The sequence below is a fragment of the Trichoplusia ni genome, chromosome 19 (genome assembly GCF_003590095.1).
Source record: "Trichoplusia ni isolate ovarian cell line Hi5 chromosome 19, tn1, whole genome shotgun sequence".
Taxonomy (NCBI): domain Eukaryota; kingdom Metazoa; phylum Arthropoda; class Insecta; order Lepidoptera; family Noctuidae; genus Trichoplusia; species Trichoplusia ni.
In genome coordinates this window covers 1,934,999-1,959,614 of record NC_039496.1, presented here as the reverse complement: position 1 = coordinate 1,959,614, position 24,616 = coordinate 1,934,999, and the positions used below count along the sequence as shown (strand labels likewise).

The window sequence follows — 24,616 nt, the reverse complement described above, 5'->3', positions numbered from 1 at the left end:
AACTTAAAATCTACATGACAAAATAGGTAAACAGTTTTAAAGGATATTAATAAAACAATTTCACAAACGGTATGATATTATAACTGAATAAAATAAGAAACATTAAAGTAACAATATAAAAGGGCCATTTTAGCTCTTTTCCATATTGTGTGCCCATAATAAAGTACCTAAACGTCGTAATCGTAATGTGGGAGTCGTCTAAAAAGAGCTATAATAGACGCATAAAAGAAACTCGCATAAAAATTAGAGCGGATCCGGTCATTGCTAGGTTATAGGTTATACGACAGTTTGATCGAACTTTTATAGACTTCCATAATAGGTAATATAAAGGTGGGGTCTCATGAGACTCGATATCGCGGACGAATAAGCACCGCGGACCAGTAGCCCACGCACGGGAGCAAGCTTTCAGACACAGGCGCAGGGGGTACGTTATAAAGTCGATGCATCTAAACGTCCACAACAGAGCACCTCAAATCACCTTCAAAAAAATGGTGCGTGTAATCATAATGTTTTAGTTTATAAACTATCTATTGACAAAATCAAAAATATTGAAAAAATCGAATGGAACAGAAACGTGATGCCATATTGACGAAACGGACTTCCATTGCATTGTCAACCAGTTACCTCCTAGTCGGGCCTAAAGAAATTTTGCTTCAAAAATATAAAGGCGATATATATTATGTTGTCGTCACCGCTTTTACTGGTGATGTCCGTCGATGCTTGCGAACTAGTCTACAACACCGGGCACAGTAGGACCCAAGCTTTATAGTGTTACGTTAAATCGAATCAAGTAAACTGTCCATTTACTTAAATGCCAGATGGGACGTTGGAATAAGTGACGTGTACCCGAATGTCCCGATGTCGACCTAACTCGTGCGGTACTAGTATTTTCTAGACATCAGACAAGTTGACTGGAATTGGGTTATTCTAGTATCCTCTTAAATATTTATCCTATAAAGTAGAAAGACTCATCTCAATGTTGACTCATCTTTAAAGAGAACAATATACACGAAGCGAACAATATACACGAAGCGAACAATATACACGAAGCGAACAATATACACGAATTCGGAGTAGTAGTAAAAAAATCAAAGTATAGGAACCAAAACTAAATGTCCGAGAGCCTCAGGATATTTCTAAGGAACGGATAAATCGAATGGTTTTCGCATGAACACCAAATATGCAAAAAATAATATTAATAACACAGTTTGTAACTAAAACAAGAGTTACCTATCTTGTAATGCAAAAAGAATTCTCGATAATTGCTTAATCACGTTTGTTACTTTTTAAAGTTACAAAATTGGCCATTAGTTCAATTACAAATTTAGATAGTATAACAAAGTCTCATAGATACACATTAACGTTCCCAATACAATTCCCAGTCACTACTGCAAGCAAACCTCACAGCACAGTTCAAGTTGACTCAAGCAAGGTGTGCCACAGAACCTCATTATTTCTTAGTGACTCATTATTGCCGACTGGTCGCCATTTTTATGATAAATACAATCCAATTGAAAGGTCATTAAAGAAGCCATTCCCATTAATATCGTGCTGATTCTAATTTGGATATTATTTTAGACCTTGAAATAGATTAACGACGTAATTGTAATGTTACGGTCTGAAAATTAATACTTTTTCATTAATGTTAATTGGGGATTATATTAAATAGGTGTGTGTATAAAATAATGTGGTACTTAAAAGTAACTATGCATTAGTGTATTGACACATATTTTGATTGTATTATGTTATGTTGTGTTCTTTTTTAATTTCGGTAAATATACTCTAGAGTCTCTTAATTTATTTTTAAAATACTGTGACCATATTCAATTTACGGCTGTAAAAAAGTATTCAAGTGCAATTGTCTTAGTCCCAATTTTAAGGGCTTCGGAAAAAAAATCCAGCGAATATCTATACTAATATTATACAGAGGAAATATTTGATTGTTTGTTTGTTTGACACGAACAGGCTTAAAAACTACTGGTCCAATTTAATTTTTTTTTTACTGTTGAGAAGCTACATAATCCCCGCTGAAAATAGGCTATAATTTATTTCAAAAATATTAGGGTTCCGTAAGAAAATTGCGATATTGTAACTCAAGGTGTCATGACTTATATCTTCCAACCACGCGGATGAAGACGCGGGCAACTGCTAGTATTATATAATTACCAAAATATAATTATATTTGTTGTTATAGAGACGAAAGAAATACATTATCTTTGTAAATTTTACTTGTCTGGCTATCAAGGTTCATCAAATTCAGCCTATTGTCAGACGAACGGGTCGACAAACAAAGGACTCATTTTTGGAAGTCCTAAACCTTTAAGAAAACAATTAATTAACTAATGATAATTTTGTTCAATAAATAAATTTAATTTAGGCGTCTATTTCCAGGTCTTCGATTCTTAAAACTCAATTTTTTTTTAGTTAAAAAAATGTCTTTAATCTCTCAGCACCTGTGCTGTGCTTTAAATACAACAAAACAAAACATAAATACATAATTGATTACCAAAAAACCGGAATAAACCAGTTTCACATATTCGTAATTTCGCTACCGAAACTTGACCGTAACTACTTTCCCTCATCTCATAGATTGATCGGTCTTAGTGGAGGCCATTAGGCGATGAGCCTTGTTACAATGTTAGTTTGATGAAGTATCTAAATTATTACCAACGTTAACATCTCAACCACCTACATAGTAAATTCATGTACTTCCACGATATTCGATCACTCTCATTAATTTGCCATCATGAAAGGAAGTTGATATTGTACCTACAAACTGAGTTCTATTAATTAAATTACACATGGTCTGTTAAACTTGTAGGGACATTAGTAGTTCATAACTACAGGTTGCCTCAAATATTTAATCGCAGAAATCTTGAAATTCCAACTTTATACACCAGTTTTTTAGAAACACAGTTCTGTTGCGAGCGCGATCCAAGCCTTGTAACAATAGTGAGGGGCGCGGGCGGCGGCGTTTTTATCATTTTTAAGAGTATATTTCAGATTTCTCTTGTAAATTTTTTCTTCGTACTTATTATCTTAGATGATTCAAAAAAAAAATCGGGCCTTGGGTTATTTTACGTCGGATACATGAACTGGGCAGCTTTTGTAAGACGACTAAAAAATCACCGTGCATAAGAAAAACTTGAAAGGGATGGATATAGTCAAACGACTTTGTATCTTTAATACTTTTGGAGAATATCGTAATACGCTACAGACACTGCTGAGTTTCTGGATTCGACTCCAAATGTCATTGGATTTTTCAATTACATCGTTCGCAGTACCTACCAGGTGCTCCAATTGCAACTGTTTCTATTTCTCAATAGAATTCTTAAACTAAAATAGGTATATGCGGCAATTGTACTGAGACTATGGTATTTTAAAATAGGTTTCTAGATTATGCTCGTTGTGGAAGTAAGACGGCACGCTACATTTTTATAGTGGTGTCTCGTTTGCACAACACCAAATGCTACTTGAGAGCCCATGTGAAGCTATGAAATCGATTAAATCGACCGAACGTAGCTGAACCTCTCGAAAGCAAGCACGAGCCCTTCAGTGACCTGTTCATCATGATTGATTAAAAATACAAGTTCCATAAAAATAATGATTGAAATCGTATTCGTACTGCAAACATTAGACACGCTAATTAATTGCAAGCTTCATATATTGCATAATAAATTAAAAAATACTAAGCATTTTGCAAACCCCTTAACAGCTACGAGCAAGTTAGAATAAACAAAAACACATCAAAGCACTATACGAGTATAAATTGTTGGTAACACGGCTCCAACTAGAGGCGAATTTAAAAACAGTGCTTAGTGTCCCGGCGAGATTTGTAAATGAATGGCGGTTGCTCTGAGTGAAATAATGTATGTATATTCAGTATCCCAGCCCCTCGCTTATTATGAACCTGGCTAGTACTTATCAAATAGAAAGCGACAAAATTATATAGCATGTGGTTACAAAATGGGACGGGCGTAACAAAAACGAAGGTACTTTTATTCCTCTTCACCTGAAATCCCTTTAATTTTCGGAATATAATGTTGCCAGGTAAATAGATGTTTCTTCAAAGATATTTGATGTCATTTTGCAAGGATTCTTTTAAAGTCGGAGGCGTTTTGTAAATTAATACTTCAAGATTCCAAATATTAAACATCCTATAATTAGGCCGAAAGATGTTGTATATTAATGGTGTGATATTTAGAAAGAATATTTGGCTCTGGTGGCTTTGACATCTACTTGACTCTGGTTTGAAAGACGGTGCGGTAAGGCGGTTGACGGTCATGTCGAACCGTGGACCATGTTAGGCTGTGTTTGATTAAATCACTGTTAGAGACAAACATTTATTTAGGGATGTCTCTTATCAACACTGATTAAGTAAGGAACTAGGTCGGTAGTTGTCTTTTGTAATTTAGTGAACTATTTTTTTTGTAAACATTTCAATAATAAATACTTTAATATAAATAGTTAAAAAAAATCTTTCGCCTGTTCCTAGTTTTCATTAATTCGTAAACAGAGGTAGTATTATTTAGGAACCTATTTTCGTTCCTAAAAATGATATATCGATTGTCTGTCAACATGCCAGCCAAGTTTGGTATTTATTGATCGATCACGTCTCACATTGCTGGAGACACTGGGTATTCAATGATTGGCATTTCATTCCGAATTGTGACCTAAAAATTTCAAATTCTGAAAAACGTTGTACTGTCATACTGTCAAATTTCAAAAAGGTCCTTTTAAAATAAGGTTTTGTTTTAAAGATACCCACTTCTTGGCAAATGACTCCAAATACCCGAATTTATGGTATCAGTACTAGCAGATAAGGCAGCTAAAATACTAAAACTTGGTAAGCACCAATATTTTAAATACTTATAACACAGTTCATTAATCTAATTTCGTTGATCGACTTTCGACACCGATCGTGCTTCCATACGTGTTTAATTTCTAGCCATGAAGGATTAATTCTACTATAAAAATATTCCACGACTGTATCAATGTGACTGTGAATGTGACCCACACGAATTGTTATGTCATCAGTGATTTAATATGACTTTGACATGCGATATTACAAAGTCTAGTAAATTATGTAGAGACCTCTACCCTTCTGGTAGGCTAATCAACTAATTATTTGTCAACTCCATTTATCATTCTGGCTACTTGACCTTAAAGCTACTAAATCAAAATTCATTTGTCAAAGAAGGACAATCACGTTTAAAAAAACAACCAATCAGTTTTTTTGTCAATTTTTCTCAACACTCAATTTTAGATTCATTGTTTTTGACATTAAAATTACATCGTTATTTTACTCTCCAGTCTAGTCAGAGAACTGTAATTTTCCTGTTCTCGAAACAAACACTCGTCTAAAGCATTGACTTAACAGACCGACACGAACATTTATAGCAAAGGAATTATTGAAGCGAAATTCGAAACGTACAGATCTGAAATTGTTCTCAGGTAGAAACTTCGGCAAACGCTTGTTAAACACTTGTCAATCGACAATAAATACACAACGAATATCCGTTGCTTGCCCGATAATAGTGTACTATCTCCCTGCCCCGTACATATGGATTTATAACTAGATACATGGGAAACAGTCGCGTGTTCGAACGGTATTGAATACAGATTAATGTTAGATATCCAACTTTTTCTCTATGTTATTTATGGAATAAACTCTGCAGACATGATAGAGGCCAATTTGAGTACAATGTCAGGTATAACTATAGTTGTGTTGTGTATTTGCAGGCTATAAAGCCTACTTTCCTACATAAGGCGTAGAGCGGAGATAGTGAACGCTACTTAAACTGTACTTTATTTTACTTATTTATGTGATGTTCTCGAGATTCTCGAAAGAAAGTGCCCAATGTTTTATTCTAGGAAAGGTTTTATCTGTGTAGTAGATTTTATTTAAATCCGGCTTTCGCTAGGCCAATAGGAGCTAGATGAAGTTTCAAAATAAAACACACTCGTTTACTTGTATAAGAAGTAATCTAGTTAAATCTAAAACCTAAGCTACTATCATATTATTTTTTGCCTCAACTAAACACGTGTCCTCGTTTGAATAATGCACGTTTATAAACCACTGTCTCAAAAAAAAAAAGACAAATGAAAATTGTCATGCTCGTCACACATAAATAATTCACATCTATAAAACAATACTTTCCGTAACCGTTTAAACAACAAACAGTCAAACAAGTTCAATAAAGTTCTAAGACGTGGCTTGTACACAATTATTTTGTTAGAAGTTTAATGTGTAAAGCGGATTCCGAAGGTTCACGTAACTGGGACTTGGCAAAGCCACCGAGCACCGAGTACCACTGACTAGTGACCCACGTCGGGTGCAGGTCTTTAGCCAACTAACTTATGTAAGATAGCTAATTATCTACACAAGAGGCGTCAACTTCAAGATCCCCGACTTGTCGACGATTTCAACTCAAATAGGGATAGATCTGTAAAGATGATCTTCGGAGTATTACTGATTTTTTATTGTCAATGACATTAAGCACCGATTTGTTACAGGAATTAAATGAAAAAATGGAATATTTGTACTTAAAGGATATAATTGAAGCCAGAATGGTATTTTCAAAAGTAAAAGCGTTTTTTTTAAATTGTTTTTTTAATTTCCCTGAACTTAGTCATTTATAAAATACCCTTCATGAGCGTCAACATCAAACGTTTTGAATTCAAAGGAAAATACATTGTAACATTTCTAATTAACATATTAAGGAATTTCCTCCTTTGTTCGTGAGAACTACAAAAGAACAACTATCTCTATTTAATAAAAAGTGAACTTATTAAAACAAGAGTACACCCTGTAGCTGCATCCATTCTAAGAGAAACTTAGCTACCCATCCGACTCGCTATGGCCGCACTCATAAATATTTAATAACATTTTGACCTAAATCTTTTATACCGTAATGTGTAATATATAAAAATAGTCTCTATTATATTTTCATGAATCCAAAGCGTGTACGAAAAACTCTTTTAGAAAATATGTTATTCGTCTTTTGCCTAATCATTTAAAAAGCCTTGTTGGCTACCACTTTCATTACCTATATTGTACTGAATACCGTGTACCTATAACAAGAAAGCCTACTGATCATCTGGCTACCACAACCCTTGTTGCCTAAAAGAAGTCTCTGTAGCCAAGTGACATATCAAATGTCGATGTATGGAATTGACTAGTCGAAACGAAATGTAATTTCCATACATTTGAGCGTTTTCTATTAACGCTCACATTTGTAGCGATAATGATAATGCTAATGGGGCAGGTTTTTTACCAACCAACGGTTTTATAAATATACTAACAACTGCTAGTCCACTTTAAAAAAAGAGTATTTAGATATGAAACCATTAGAATCTTATTATCGTGACTCTATTTTCAAATACAACGTTTTACAAGTGAAGGATTTTTTTTTTGGATTTCATTAAAAATATATGTATCTACAATTATTGTAAACTTTGACCTTACCTGCTTACGTGTTTTAGGTTTTGGTAGGCTTAATTTATACCTAGTTATTAATTGTATATTAACAACGATTTTTCAAACACAAAATTGGGTTGGTTAGTCTCAAACTGAGTTTCTGTCAAATATTTTTTGTTTTTAGACGCATACTGGAAACCTGAATTTAGGTTACAATGCGTTGGATTTTGTGACCTAACATTCTACCAAAACTAGCTGTATAAAAATACATTTTTATTTTCGTAGAATTTAAATTTAGAGCCACAGGTAATCTGGTTAATATTCTGGTTATTTCGAGGAAAATTTGCAGCCAAAGAAAAAATATGTGTATTTTATAAATATCATTGGTCATCATTTAGCCTAGCCTTTTCCCAACTATGTTGGGGTCGGCTACCAGTCTAACCGGTATCAGCTAAGTACCCGTGTTTTACAAGGAGCGACTGCCGATCAGACCTCCTCAACCCAGTTACCTGGGCGACACGGTACCCCTTGGTTAGACTGGTTGTCAGACTTTTCAATCTTCTGACTACCTGTAACGACTGTCAAAGATGTAAGAATAACAGCCGGGACCCACAATTTAACGTGCCTTCCAAAACACGGAGGAACTCCTTATAACAAAAATGGTCACCCATCTATGGACCAACCGCGTCAAGCATAGCTTAACCTGTGATCGTTTCACTTCTGTGGTTATAGCTTAGCCACGAGCTCCTCCAGGGTAGGTACTTTAAAAAAAAACTAAAACATCCCTCATGACTGTAACATTCGGCCATTTACGATACGGTTTGTGAAAAGATGGACAGACGGCTAAACTCACTGAGTAAGAAACCCAAGTAACCAAACGCACTAGAGTGATTGAACTGCACCTCTAGCCAAGTTACATATTTATTTATACAATCGTTAACGTGAATAGAAAATGTACGGAGATGACTGTTCAAAGTCACGTGACTTGCTGGAACAAAATGTCATGTTCATACATTTGAGAGATTTCGATTGTCGTTATTGAGATAGAAGTTTCACTTGGCTACAAGGGCTGCTTACTATAAAGCTATAGAAACTAACGCCGTTGCACGCGATTCTGTCTTAAGAGCTCTGACTATAGGCTTAGTATTAATCCATCGTCAACTTCTAGCCACAACCCACAATGTGTTACGCTCTCGGCAACAAGCAGATTTAATTTATGTCTTATCAGTGACCTAAAATGTATGATTACAATTCCAAAATAAGAAAAAGGAACGATAGAAGCATAATTTTATTTAAAATCAGCTATTATCTCTTTGCATAACATTCTTAAATAAAGAAAAAAAAAACTGCCGCTCCCAGGTCAAGTGACTTCTCGACAATCAGTAACGTCAATTGAAAACTAGAATATATGGAGGTGACGGATCAAAGTCACTTGACTAGTTGAAATAAACTGTCTTTTACATACATTTTTGAAAATTTCTTTAGGCTAACAATGTCAAATGTATTCATGTATAAAAAAAACGAACAAAATTCCATATACAGTGGGGATAAAATAGAAAATACCAGGCTTTCTTTCCTCTCAATAAAATACTCTACGGAGATATAAAGCCAAGTTTATGGATGATTTCTCTTTTATTGTTTAAATTTTTATTTTATGACGTTAGGTTAAGCTTACGGCGCGGTCACCGCCGGAGATCAAAGCACAATAATCTGCAACGCTAGTTTTATTTCATTGGTTCTTTGGAGTAAAGTGAACGTAATAGCTTTTAGTTATTGTTGTTGAATAAATATTTCGCTTTAAATACATGGAATAAACAAATGAATACACACAATGATTTTGCTTCCTACTATTTCTTTTAACTTTGTCTGGAAGCTATAGAATTGCTTACAACCCTCTTCATTCCGCTGTAGGATTTAAAACAAATATTATCTTAGTGCAAAAAATGCAATGGTTTACTCACTGGTATTGATCGGGGTCCACATCTAACTTCGGACCCAACCGGAGTTCATTATCATGAGCTATTTCCACAAGCTCAACTTTGACCTGGTCTCGCGACCCGACAGAAGAAACTAGTCTTGCAATCCCGATAAATGAGGAAATCTTTTTAGAATAAATAATTTCCACGAAAGTAAAGTTTTTCATTCTGGTGTAAATCCAAATATTACAACATAAAAATTAATCTTAAGAATTTCAGTTTATTACGCCATCTGTACAAAACTACTCATGAGTTAAATATATCACGCTCTTTAATTAGAATCACACAAAGAATATTTTAAACCTGTAATCTAGATAACGTTAAAATTTCTAATAGAGAATATTCTATTCTATAAAGGCTCATTAGCGTCATCTGGTGACAAATGACATGACTATCATAATTACGGCTGGAGATGTCTTTTGTTGTATGTCGGCCTTCTCCGCAGACTGCGATAATGAATGCATTTAGGGCGTCCACAGCCAACTGCAAACCGCAATCCTGACTCGTATCTCTAAGTTGTGGGGAACCTTGCATTTTGTCGGCCCACATACTATTTAGGTGGCTTTTATTTTGTGCTTATCTAAAATAGCTGGCTTAAATTTAAATTTTTACTGTTGAAAGTTATGTTATGAACCGTCTACAGCGGTAGGTTCTTGATACGCAAGGCATGCTATGGTTTTGCCATCTCAGACGTTCACCAGTAAAACATAATAACGTTTTCAAGAAATTAAGAACAAGACAAGTTACGATAATTGCCATTGTAATTTTTCAAAAATAAAACCAATTTCAATGTTACCTTTATAAAAGAACTAATCATCCGGTATCTAGGTTAAGCAATAGTCAGTCTATTTCAGGTAGAAATTCAGCTATTTTTAGGAGAAACCCGTCTGTTTATTGCTTCTCACGTTCCTTGGAATCAAAGCAAGCATTACATATTAATACTGTTGCGCTACCGGAATGCGTAGTGTGGAGCACAGCCTTGAATCGGAAAATCATACAGAAAAATATATCAATAGATCAATAGTTGATCAGTCATGAAATGTAGGTCGAATGCTGCTTTCAAGATTTTTAACGAGGCACGTAAATAGTCCAGTCTAATACGTAAACATACAAATTAAGTTTCAGTTTTCAGTTCATTAATTATCTATACATTTAATATATAAAATGTTTGTGTCACTTTGTTCCAAATGGAACTCCTCCGAAATGGCTCAACTGATTCTTAAGAAAATCTGCTTACATATTCAGTAGGTCTGAGAATCGGACAACATCGATTTTTCACAGTACGCCCCATATCGCCCCATATCACCATACGTTAAACACGTGAATTGGGCAAACCTATCACAGCAAAGCGTAAACGATACTAAACGAACCTATTCGAGTCAAACTATATATCTCTAACAACTCAACAAAACAGATACACACTTACAAAGTCTAGGGGAAAAGCTCGTTAATAGGTTAAAGGTTAGAGTTTAAAAAGTATTTAAAAATTCTCGAAATAAAAATCTTTTGATTTCAAGGCAATAAAGATTTGTGTAAAAGTTTCAATTTGCATCCATGTATTTAGTAGTTAATTTTTTACAAAAACCTCTAAAAAGGTAAAAAGTAAAGCAAAAACCACAGATTACCTCTACCTACGGTCTTGACATACCGCTTCTTTTATTGTTCACACATTCTTCCCACATACTTTTCGTTTTTGGGGTGTTTTTATCCCGACATGACTCCTTGATAAACACCTGGTATGTCAAAGGTTCAACAGCCCACATTGTTTCCTTTTAATATCCTTTACGTGTTCCTACAATATTGATGGGAAATCAATCATTTTTAATATAAAAAAACACCTTTTAACGCTCTGCGTCGCCTTAAAGCGCAATGCCGCAAATTTTTTCCCGCACCGACTCTCGCTACAAAGAAATGCTATTATAAAATGAAGGTTTCTTTGAGGTTTTACTTATTTCATAATGTCAGTCAAGGTAAAACAATTTAGTTACGGTAATTTAAAATGCATGCAATATAAAAACAAAAAAGAAATGAAGTATAATTGAGTTGAAGTATGTAGAGTCACGAGCATATTAAGGACCAACACATATGTTTGTTATTTTTCATAAATTATGTTATTATTATTTTTTAAATATTAAAATAAGTTTTTATACCAAAAATGTTTTTCTTTTGTCTCTAATTCAAAATGTTCTTTTTGCAGGTACCGTGGCCTTGTCTTCGAAGAGTGGATGAAGTTGAGACATTTTTGTTAGTTATTTGACTGGAATTAAGATGTGCAATGTGAAGTACTACTGAGTGCAGTGACGGTGTTAGTGTATAGTGATCGGTGGACATGATGTGAACAGACAGACGTCACAATGTGGGCGGCCCGGCTCAGCTGTATCTTCATATTGTTCGGTAAGTTGCTTTGTAAAGTTGAACCATCCCAAACACTAAGAATATACCCCTAAGCTACTGTACTCGAACTCACCCCAAGATATGTATTTTGCTTTCTGTTGCTTTTCGTCCATATATATGTATATTTTTGTAACGACGCTCTCACTAAGGAACTCACTCAATTCACAAGCATGCAGACTCAAAACAAGTATTTGTGGAAAAAAGCGTTTGCGTGTTAAAAACGAACAACCAGATATAATTCAAGTGTTTCTCCTGCTCTATATTTTTTTATTGATTTTGGGATTGGCTTTATTTATTTTTATTTGTATTTCTGTACAAAAAAAAATGGTCAGTGACGGATTTAATTACGGATTCATTCTCTATCAGTCCACCAGAAATTACGTGAAGTATGTCTAAAGGCAAGCTGTTACGGTACACACATGGTACTGTACAGACAGAATGTATATTAATACATTATAATAATAAAGTTAATATTTAGATATTGTTAATACGCATAAATTAACAGTATAAGCTTTCATCCTAACCGGATTCAGCAAAATTGTACACTGACTGTGCACAATCACGTATTCCTCAAAACATGGATTAAGAAGAAAACAAAGTAAAAAAAAAAACAAAAATGTTGTATGTACTCATTTATAATTTACCGAAACACTCAACCCTGTGGTATGCCAATAGGAAGTCAATAAGGCTGTAAGCACGGGAGCCCACTTACACAGCGCCGGACGTGGCTGTATCCAATATAGACGCACTAAGAGGCTTCCTACTTACACTCTACTTAGCACAAATTGCCACGTCTCATGTAAAGACATTATACTGAACTAATTTGCGCAAACTAGCAAAATTACATGATAATCTTGTCGATAAAACTGGAACTATGGATATTATCTAAGACTAACGGTTTTATAGTGTTAAAGGTCTGTTGTAATGTCTAAGCTTGCCGGCAATTAGCTAATAAAAGTCTTGGTGATGGTTATCGCGGTAAAAGTCGTTGTTTTTGGAGTTATTGTAAACTAACTTATAGTGAAAATGGTACTTTAGAATCGTTAGCTACCTACGTATCTAATGACTGTTTGTAAGCGATTCTAAAATATCATTCCTATGGAGTAGAACCGGCAATAAACTTCGTTGAATAAAATCATCGAGTATTCAAAATGCTTCTCAAAATCTAGCCAGGATACAAAATTAACAAAACGTAATAGCAACTCTTTTAAACCAGGAAAATATGTAAAAAACAATTGCACATGCCTGTACTCTCCATTTCAAAAGCGCAATGTAGAGTGTGCACAGACAATGTGTCAACATTCCAGACAACGTTAGTTATCAGTCACACGCCGAGTTTTTGTCAAAACTTCAGTGGAATCGAGGCCATCGTTTTTATCGAACGAAATGTCAGAGAGACAAGTTAACAAAAGAAATACGCTGTATTTGTTGAACCTATTTTCCGACATCCCGAAAGATTGAGGTGAAATTAAATAATAATCGATGTTGAAATCTTATTTTCTCTACTATTTTATGCACTAAAAATGGTTTTATAAAACAATCAAATTTATTTATTTATTTATTATAGAAAAAATATAGTATTTAAACTGCCAGAGAATTGTAACCTGATACTTAGGCACTTTTGGCTTACTTTAGGCAGCAAAATAGACTTAAGACTAAGTTCCACATTACGGTAAAGAGAAAAAGTAATGTTCATACTGATTCAAACTTAAAAACTAATATTTTTACCTCAAATTAAGGACTAGACTGGCCTTGTAGGTTCAGCCGCAGACCCATATTACTAACTGCGCGACTGTTAAACCATTCCACACAACACATAAGAATGAAATGCTGATATAATATTTTTGCAGGTGCGAATGTAATGTAAGTAATACCATTAATACAAGAATGGCCGCATATAACTCAGTTATAAAAACACATTGTTTGCCTCCAGATGAACAATAAAGAGAACCGCCATGACCTAATCGCTTTGGTTTCAAATTCAAACAAATGAAACCCTTTTATCTCAGTAACAACAGAATTTTCTTTTTCAATAGGCTGACTATATAATGAAATATTTGCGGAATACTACGGTCAATGTTCAAATCGTGGAGAAATAAAAAATAACGGGACGTGACGGGAAACAAAGCACGTTTTTATCCCTGAAAGGGATCGCATTAATGAAAGCTGGACTCAAACTGATTTGGATGGAATTGTAATATTTTCGGAAAACGCGATATGAATATAACTGGCCTTTTATACTTTGAATACAAATAGCTCGATTATGTGTCATAGTATTACATGATTAAAATTAAAACGTACGTCTGACACTCAACGAAAATTATAACTTAAATTCATGAGAAAAAGTAAAAGGAAAATAGAGACAATGGCTCCGCAACGCAATACATCACAAAGCGGTTTACCGGTTATCACTTTAAAAACTAGTAAGCATTGCATCGATGTTAAAACTATTTAGATGAACATAACTGTTACCGGCTAATCTCAACAATTAAGAAAAAGGTTTTAACAATATGCTTGCCACCTACATACAGCCAACATTACGAAAATACATTCGTACATTGAAGTTCAAATAAGGTTTTCATGGAACTAAGGCTAGCCACTTAAAATGCGGTTAGTGTATGTATAAGTAAGTCAATGCGGGAATGCAGTGGGTTGACCACACGACGTTACACTTAGTATGTTATTCAGTAGAAACTTGTTCTCTACTACACCAAGTTAATCTACAAACATATTATGTACGTGTATACCACCTGAGTAGAAAATTAAAAAAAGACGTTTATTCACATTTATATAGTTGTTTTTATGCCGACGTGACTTAGGCTTTAAGGAATTTAAATCTCGTGCACATAGACAGCCCGACGCAGGACACACATTCGTGGATCGCACAAATTTTAATGCTTATCCTACGTGGGAATAGAACCCATGACCCGTCACGAACAGTTTATGTTACATTATTAATTCTTTTTTTCTATTTAACCTGCGTATGACATGTGAAGTTAATTTTACGCGGAAACAGAGGAGTTTCTTACATTATTTCTGGTCCTATCGATCTTTGATAAATGGATTTTTTTTTGTGTTGTATAACAAAAAAAAATCCAAATCGAACAAGTAGTTTCTGTGGTTAGCACGATTAAGCAACCAAACAAACAAATTCCATCAGTTTTGTAAAACTGTAGATATTTTTAAATGCTAAAGTTCAAATAAAACGGTAATTATACCAACATTATGAAGAAAGTCTAGTATTACATAAATGTAATAACCTTTATAGCGTATGAGTAAAACGAGTACGTAATTATGTTATTAAAATAATTGCAGTCATTAGCCCTACAACAGTTTTAAACAAATAAACTCCGTTGTTTAAAAATAAACGCTTCAGTTTTTTTTTCATTCCATCTATCTGTATAAAATACTTTTTGGCATATTCCATAATTAACACAATTTAAGAGAAAAAAATATTCATAAAACCTCTACAGAGTATTTTATTGATTACTTCTATTAAAAAAAAAACTGACGCACAGACAACACAAGGTTAATGGATTCCCAAACTAAACAACTGTGACTTTTAGTGGACAGTGACAGTGACAAGCAATAACCCTTCTCCAAACCTATTAAATATTTAATTCTTTACATAACCCACGAAAAAGTGGCCTCATAATTTATTGACCAGCTCCAATATACTCTGGAGGTCTACTATTACCTATAAATGTTAGAAAATTGCAGTGTGGAAGGGAGATGCCGTTCTACGTTTATTAGACCGTCTTGCTTCCACTGTTCAAGTGGCGTTAAGTCGTTTGTACATCAACCCAGACGTTTATCACATCTAGACAAAATTTTACTTTTATATCAAAAGGATAAGGTTGATATTTGTATAACGATTACCAATGTTATGTAGTCAACTGTACGTTATGTAACCTTGGATTATATGATGTGAGATATAAGTCGATCGATGTAGCAGTTAACCTACTTTATATCGCGGTTTTTAAATTTTTATATACTTTTATATCAAGTCAATTATTTTCTTTATGTTTTGTTACTTAAAATACGATAACCAGAATTTTTAAAGAGTTTAATGGAAATCAATGAAATAAGAACAATATTTACAAGTTTTGTGGGAAGATTGATTTAAAAGAGAAGAGTAATCAGTGAGTCCATCGAATGAGCAGAAAAAAGCATTTTAATAAATTATGCCAAAAGAAACAAAATGATGCCAAGTAAAACGCAATTTATTGGGGCATCTTTTGACTTTACATTAACAAGATGAATTATAAAATTTAAATAAACCGAAACCCCGATTTTGGAACTTTCACCACCCAAAACTTTTAAATCGCTAGACAGATTTTTATCATTCATGTCTAAAAGCACTCGTACATAATTAACCTTTATTATAAAAAAGCAGAGTTGACCGACTTAATCGCTCAATCCTTTCGGAAACTATGATACCACAGACAGACAACTACGTAAAACTTATAACAAAAATAGTTTTGCGTGAAAATAACAAAACACCTTTTAGCACGCAATGTGCGATTGCATTTCGGTAATGATCTCAAATATTATGACTGATCGGACTGCGTCGATTTTGCCTGCATTTAACCTAAACACATTAGGATATAATTAGTCTGACAGGTATAATATGTTAATTAGTGTGTGTTCAGCTAACGTTTACGACATTAGCAAGTAATGTAAATATTCGGATTATAATTACTAATAATTATTATCCGATAGCAGTACACAACGTACTGCGTGCAAGGATAGCCCAATGGCATAGTAATTACTGAGCGCGGTTTCGATCCACACGTAGGTCAAGCATTTGTGTGATCCTCAAATGCTTATTTTGAGTCTGTGGTTTCTTGTGCATGAGATATTTATTTTTTAAAAGTTCCCGCGATTGAATTCTTTTCTAGGAAGAAGTTTCATGAAAAAAAAATGGTTAATTTTACCACTTTAGTTATGTATTACAATATCGACTAAGAAGTAGTGGATACAGATGATAAAGAAGGAAAATAACTCATTTTGTTCAGCATGTTCCATACTGCTACCAAACAGCATACTGTGCTGAACATTTTTAACAAAATACACAGACGCGATATAAGAACCTCCCTGAAATTTCTTTTGAGATTTTTCGAAAACCCGTCTTGGAGTTTTATAGGTACACAATACTTTATTTACTCCTTGTAGTCGTTGAAAAGCAAAAAGATTTTGCTGAAACTAGCCTTGGCTTGTTTGGTTTAAGATGTTGGAATTCAATAGCGAAGTAAATGTTTACTTACGTGTAACAAGAATTACGAAATAATATATTATGGTAAGACTCAGACCAAGAGTAATTAGTCATGAACAAGCTTTGTTCTTTTCAGTTTAAAGTTATATCATACTAATATTATAAAAGTTTGTATGTACGAATGTATGGATGTTTGCTCCTCTTTCACACAAACATCACTGAACAGTGAACTCAACTTGAAGAAACTTGGTACATAGGTAGTTTATAACCAGGATTAACACATAGGATAGATTTAACCAGATTTGGCATGTAGCAGTGTTCCGCGGGCAACACTGCTATTAAATACAAATATAATACGTAAGTCCCTAAAATATCTATACTGACGTGTATAAAACATAACTGTGGTTTCAAAATAATATATTTTACTAAAATATAGTCATTAGTGTTACGTGACGTCATACATACCTACGCGTACCTTCGAACATTCTTGAGAATTCAATACAAATTAAGTTCTATATTTCTCGAGTAAAGTGGTTCAAATTATTCATATAATTAATTTAATTTTATATAATAAGCGTATTATGTTTGCTTAACTTTACTTTCTGAAAGGGTAATCTGATATGTTTAATTAATAATAAAATATTCACTCAGGTATTATGAATTTGAGATTATAGAAGTCGTATAATTTTACAGACTACATTGTTATGTAGAATTGTATTCTAATGATAATGTTTTAGTCTTCAAGAGCAATATTACGAAAAAACTTAAAAAGGATTCTATAAACTGATTGAGTAAAAACTTCATAGTTTTCTTCAGAGAGAGAGAACTATACAAAAAAGAGATCTATCAATCAACTATAGCCTTGTTATCGTTATTATTCATGTACTCATAATAACGCTTTGCTTACGCGTATTTTCTGAATCCTATTAAATATTGTAAATCAATTCATTAGATACAAACCCTTGCCAATGAAAAACTATTAATTTTATAAACTCTGAATCTCCTTAAACTAAACTGAACCCAAAAGTAGAACGCGGATTGAACTTTGCTGTCGAATGTACCCGAGTAGGCTAACTTTGGGACAAACTTCGAGTTAGTTTATCAGATGTTTAGGACCTTCTGTCCTAATTTAAAGCTTACCAACTCCAGTGGCTTTCATTATTAAATACTCAATTAAAAATTCAACATTGTTTGCGAGCTATTTAATGCTATTTCATATAATAATATCCATTTTTACCGCTTATTTGGATGGAAATGCATATTTAAGCAAGCCGAATTTATAAAACGATTCATAATTTTATGTTGAATCCTATTTGAATCCGTTATACACTTTAGCTCATGAAAATCCAGCCGCAGAATAAATATATGAACGAAAACATTTCGGAAGGACACAATGGCGAAGCAATAGGTACTTTTTAGCTCAAAAAGTACATAAAAACAGCTCGGTGTAGGACTAATTCGTAATCGAAACATTCGCCATCTTTAATAAAGGCAAGTACGGAACCGTATTGTACGGTCTCATACACCGTGATCTTTAGTCAATTGCCACTTTCACAAGTTATTTATTTGTAAGTAAGTAAGTAAAGTAAGTCATATTTATGGGTGTCTAATTTTTGTTGGACATTAGTACGTTCGGATCCCTTTGAGTCGCAAGTCCGACTCGCATTTGATCAGTTTATTTATGCATAACATGTATCAAAAGGATTTGGAATTTTCTGATTAATCCTTTGGAGAATATTCATCGCGTAAACTCCTTTTTAACGAAACTTTATAATATGATGTTGCGTGAGGTTTGATTAATATAGATCCATTTTTGCCTCAACCTTTTAGCGCTCATAACATCGAAAAAGTTTGAATTAAAGAATGATATACGTACGCTCTTAACAAAATTGTACATTCCAAACCACAGTATTTATTGAACGAATAGTTTTTCAGTAGCGTTCTTATATACCATTTATGCTAGAAATTATTGTACTGTATTCATGCTAGAGCAAAATAAAGGCTTGTTTAAACAAGTTGCGAAACATTGCCGGCGATGATATATCGCTTTCGATACCGGAGCTGTGCAGCTTCGCAATGTATTGCCACGCGCGCAATAATTCTCGCCTCTTTTAAGTGAGCCTTTAAATTTTTGTAGGTATATATCTCAGCCACGACTAAACTAAAACAATTCAATTTCATAAAAGTATCACGTTGAACATAAGCGGTTCTCATCGCATCTCCCAGTTGCAGTGAAGTTAGAACAGCTTTATGAATATGTTGTCCACGTTGCAGGTGTAACAGCCGGCGGCGGCGGCTGGGAGCCTCTCGGGACCCCCTACTTCGACAACAGCACGAAGCGCGAAGCCACCGCCGCCGTGGGCCAGCCCGCCTATCTCCACTGCAGAGTACGAAACTTGGCCGATAGAGCGGTAAGATTAACTTGTACCAACTATTTATTATTTATAGGTGACAGGTCGGTGGCCCGGTTTGCTGTGACTTGGCTGTGGGTGCAGAAATGTGCTTTGCTCTCTGCGAAATCGTTGTGAATATTTATTTAACAAACATTTAATTAAAATTATATGTTACATGGGCTCATTAATATCAGTAACAATGGTGCTTCCAAACTATGTGTTGCTAACATAACCCATTGGTACAAACTTATTTTGGAATGTAAGTCACTAAAGAGAAAACCCGTGGTTAGTTTCTCAACAGCAAATCACATATGCACAGTCTATCCTGTCGTTTCATAGATTGAAAATTAACTGTATTAATATTTTCTTTTCAAGTAAAAATACTGAATCTACTTTCCTGAATTCAGTTTCGCTTGAACTACAATTATCCATTATCAAAATTCAATGTCTACACGAATCGATACCTTATGAACGGTTAGGGTCACCTAAAAACTTGCCAACATAACCTAGAAAGGTTACACCAAAAGAATCACTTAGCACTGTACCGTAGTAAACGAAACATTTACGAAATCACCTCTGTGTTACAGCTTGGCTCAGAAGTCGTTGAAACTTCCCTATCTTAAAGGACAAAAACCTACAATATATAAGATATTCGGATTGAAAAAGTTATCAGGAAGGTTGTGTATGTGTTATATACGTACGTACAAAAGTGAATAAGATTTTTTTTTCTGTGGTGAGTAGATAGGTAGGTAGGTATATAGACTTTCGGTAACTGCGTTAGCTTGATTTCATTAAATGAAGTGCTTTGACACAAATCCATGAGAAAGAACTGATATAACAGATAAGCTTTGAATGTCACACTTTTATTATAGGCAATTAATAGACGTCGTGTATGATCGTATTTTAAATTTGATTGCTTTGTTAATTTTACTTTTAATTATCATTTGAAATTGTGTAGTTAGAGTTGAGGTATTAAACTATTTAAATGGAAATAGATCAAGGTAACATTGTCATGGAAATTACTACTATCAGAGAAACGAAAAGAAATTAAATAGTAATTTTTTTATCACTTTTACATGTCAAAATATTCTCAATGTTAAATCGTAAGCTAAATATAAAATTACAGTATAAAATACAAAGTAAAAACTAAAAACATCTTTAAATTAAGTTTACAAAGGTATACTCAAAGTAAAAAGCTCTATAGACATTATAACTGAGAGGAAAGGATTTAAATCTTCAGTAGATACCGCAAACGGTTCTCCCCGGAGATGAAACAGATAGTATCCATCTTGCTTTACCTACTTCACGAGACGTTCCTATATTCCTCTATGCATTTATTTAGATATTCACATTCGCTCCATTGATTTTATGTATGCAGGGATAGGTGCTATGAATGGATTGGAGTTGGATCCAGAGATGAGTGAAATTAATTTTATAATGGTGTGCAATGTGTGATTGTATCAATATCATATTAACGTACAATGTACGTTTGTGCTGTCTGTCCGTCTGCCAAAAAGCTGCATTTAATGCAGGGGGATAGCTAGACATTTTAAAGATGTATTTCTGTTGTCGTTGTAACAAAAAGTGATCTAGATAAAATTGAGGTTTCAGCCAAAACTTTAGTTATAGTTATGCTATAAACCTTAAGATTGAGCTAACATTGGTAAAGCCCTAAATTTAACCCTTTTGTGAACCCTTTGTGTTGGTACTTGGAAACGAATATGGCCAGTTTTTTAAATATATAATGTTATTTGCGTTTAAACAATAACATCTCATTTATGTTTCATGGGTTCTGTGTTGTTGACACTTTAAAGCTAGATAAAATGCAACATAAATCAAAATATCACATTTAAAAACTCAACATAATCCTCATTATTTGTGATACTGAAAGCAGGTACTTAATATCTGCTTTCAATATAAAATTAAGTAACTAAGTTATTAAAGACTAAATATTAATTTCTCCTTTCGCAGGTCTGCTATTAGAGATTTCTTAGAGAATGAGCAGAACCTTTGTAAACCTCGTTCTGAATTTTGTATCTAAAAATTGTTCGTTTACATACATTCATGAACTATATATACTTATAATATTGAATTGGTCACTCATCCATACAAATCCTTTAACGAAACGAGAGATACAAAATCGTTAGAAAGTTTTGATCAAGACAGTAGCGTTGGGCAAAACTTTTTTACCCTCAACAAATTACTCCAAGTTATCCCTTAAGTGGTAACACAGAACAACTTCATTTAACCCTTCATTGTGTTTCGAAGAAGGTTATTTGTGAAGATAGCACTTTATAAATAAGACATACTTAACAGTCATTGGCCTAATAACGGTAATTAATCAGGTGATAATGATATTAACATCATGTCTTGTTATAGTTTTTGCCGAGTAGTGTTTTTATCGAGAAAAGCTCAAAAACCAAACATTTCTTTATTTTAGGCTAGGCAAGTTTTGAAGGTTTAATTACATTGAACTGTACCTAGATTCGCCCATCCTTCACCGCTCCCTAAGTGCTTTTGCTGAAGGGGAAGAAACGGCACAACAAACTCTCTAGCAACTCGCTATCTTTTCGTTTAAATATAGTGCGTATAAAATTTCACAGCGGCCAGTAGAAACAATTGAAGACGTGGCACAGGGCTTGGTTTGTATGAAATGTCATACACCAAACATAATTTCACTATGTATTTTAATGTAATTTAGCTTTTGTAAGGTTGTCTTTTAATTATGGTACGTATTAACATCAAAGGAGTAAATAATTTAACTATATCTCTAAATAATTACATGCCATATACATGACACATAATTAATGTATGCACAAAGTGCAAAAGAACGATCCGTGTGATTATACTAATTGTTTTATAATATTTATGATAGCATTTCATTAAACTGTTTGTGGTCATTGTTGGATTTATCAAAATTTTACCTCATGCCAATAGCACAGCTAAACCTCAGATAGCTCATTAAAATATTACACCCAATTTTCGCCTTTATGTAAATAATATAATATCATAATAGTCAAACTATTTTAAAGTGAAGAAGAAGTAACTACCTAAAACTCAATTTGTAATGCCTTTAAGCACATTTACTTGTAGCTAAGACATTCATTGAAATATTGTCATTAATAAGACCAGCATATTCGAAAATCCAATAATTATTGCACGAAATAAAAAAAAAAAACAAAAAAAAATACTAACTTTTTACTAGCTAAAGCTAGCATTTGAACTGTGACCATTTGTCAAGAATTTGAAACAAAATCACATACGCGTTACAAAAAGTAGTTCAAAGTAGTTCATTCACAGTCCCAATTACTGTGACAAATGTATATCAAGTGTATATGTACGTATGTGTATAGGTACCTGTGGATTAATCAATCACACACAAATGATATGTCCTCGACCAACCTTTTGAAATATTATCTCTTTAGTCCAATAAATATTCGAAAGCATCGTGTATGATCCGAATATATAAGTGTATGGCAGTGAGAACATAAATCATTCGTAAATATTATGTTTAGTATTGTAATACCTGGTTCCGTTTTTGATCCGTAGGTATCTAAAGCGGCATAATAGGAACTTTCCGTTAGCTATAAAAATCTATACTAATATATAAATCTGAAGAGTTTGTTTGTTTGAAGGCGCTAATCCCAGGAACTACTGGTCCAAATTGAAAAATTCTTTTTGTGTTGAATAGACCATTCATCGAGGAAGGCTTTAGGCTATAAACCATGACGCTACGACTTATAGAAGCGAAGATACAAGGGAAAATGTAAAAAAAAAAACAAGGCAGGTTTAAATCACAACTTATATCTTCTACCCACGGGGACGAAGTCGCGGGCAACAGCTAGTTAAATATAAAGGCCGAGGTTAAACAACGCTTGAGACGGTTATAAGTTGTTGATGAGTTATTAATTTGAGGGTATAATATTTTCCACCCAATCGAATTGTTTTTTCTTAACCTATTTGTACAAAACCCTCAGTGACAGGATTTTGATTCGATCTAGACAGGTTTTTTTAGTTTCATAAAGGCATTGTTAGTCTTGACAGAATGATTAAATTTAATGAATCCACCTAAGCACACTTTAAAATAACCTTACCTCTTATTCTTCTATTAATGTGTTTTTTGACAGTAGGTCTTTGATGTAGTTTTAAGACACTCTCGGAAAAGTCCCAGTTGTGCTGGTCTTCCTCACGATCTTTTCTTTCACCGTTAAGTGGTACTTTTTAGGTAATATGTCACTTTGTAATAGTACTTTGTATAATTCGAAGGATTAGAACCAATGATTTTACGTGGCAAAAAAAAATTACTCTTAAATTAATGTTACGACGCGTGAGGGTTTAGATGTGTCTTTCATAAAACTTTGTATTATGAGCTCCTGTGTTAGTACTTTATATACCTTCATAGATTTACAAAATACGTAAAAAAGCGATTCGTTATAATAATTCAATGTTTGAACTTTAAGGTTTTCTCGGAATTGAAAAGATTTAATGGAAAAGTTTATCCAATATGTGGCTCACAAAAATATTATATTCTGTTCGTACTTTTTCACAAAAAGGCTTTTTGTTGACGTCAATGTATTTTACTTATAATAAAGTAAATATGAATGAAAACCTAACTAAATCTTTTTTCCACGTAACACTTCAATCATGTAACCGTGTTATAATGGTATTAAATACTTTTTATTCTGTCACCTCGTCGCACTGCAAACATAAATATCATTGAAATACATGTTAATTTTATAAAAGCAAAAATTAGCTCACACTTTCAGTACTAAAACACACAGCAATTTTTCGTGTATAACGCAGAGTAGACGAAACACAAAGACTTTAAATATAGTTTCGTATTGACTTCTTCATCATGAGCTGACGCGGCGGGGTCTGCTAATTATGAATAACTCCAAAAAGTAGTCGGGCCTAAATAAACATTATATTATGAATCTGCCTGACGAATGTTATTATTACAGTAAAAGCTTGTTCGTTGTTTTATTATAACTTAAAATCTCAATCTCGGATCAAGACGAAATGGTTGTTGATAACAAGCCAAACTGCAACTAACCCATTCACGAATGCTGGACCTACTGACCTCTATATATCAGTATTATTAATACCGAGTTCGAGAACTGTTCGAGAGTGATACCGCAAGCTTTTGTGCTTATTTCAAGCTGTGAATAGGTCCCCTTATAGAAATTCACATTCTGTGCCACGCCATTGTTACGCTGCC

General features: G+C 33.7%; 1 protein-coding gene across 1 annotated transcript in view; it reads left to right on the top strand.

Annotated features, from left to right (window-relative positions):
- LOC113503350 (hemicentin-2-like) overlaps positions 1 to 24,616 on the top strand; it is a 45,871-nt gene that overhangs the window by 7,948 nt on the left and 13,307 nt on the right. The window contains exons 2-3 of the mRNA XM_026885239.1: positions 11,594 to 11,790; positions 19,280 to 19,416. Coding sequence (XP_026741040.1) covers positions 11,751 to 11,790; positions 19,280 to 19,416 — 177 coding nt within the window. The 5' untranslated portion in view covers positions 11,594 to 11,750. The remainder of the gene's footprint in view (positions 1 to 11,593; positions 11,791 to 19,279; positions 19,417 to 24,616) is intronic.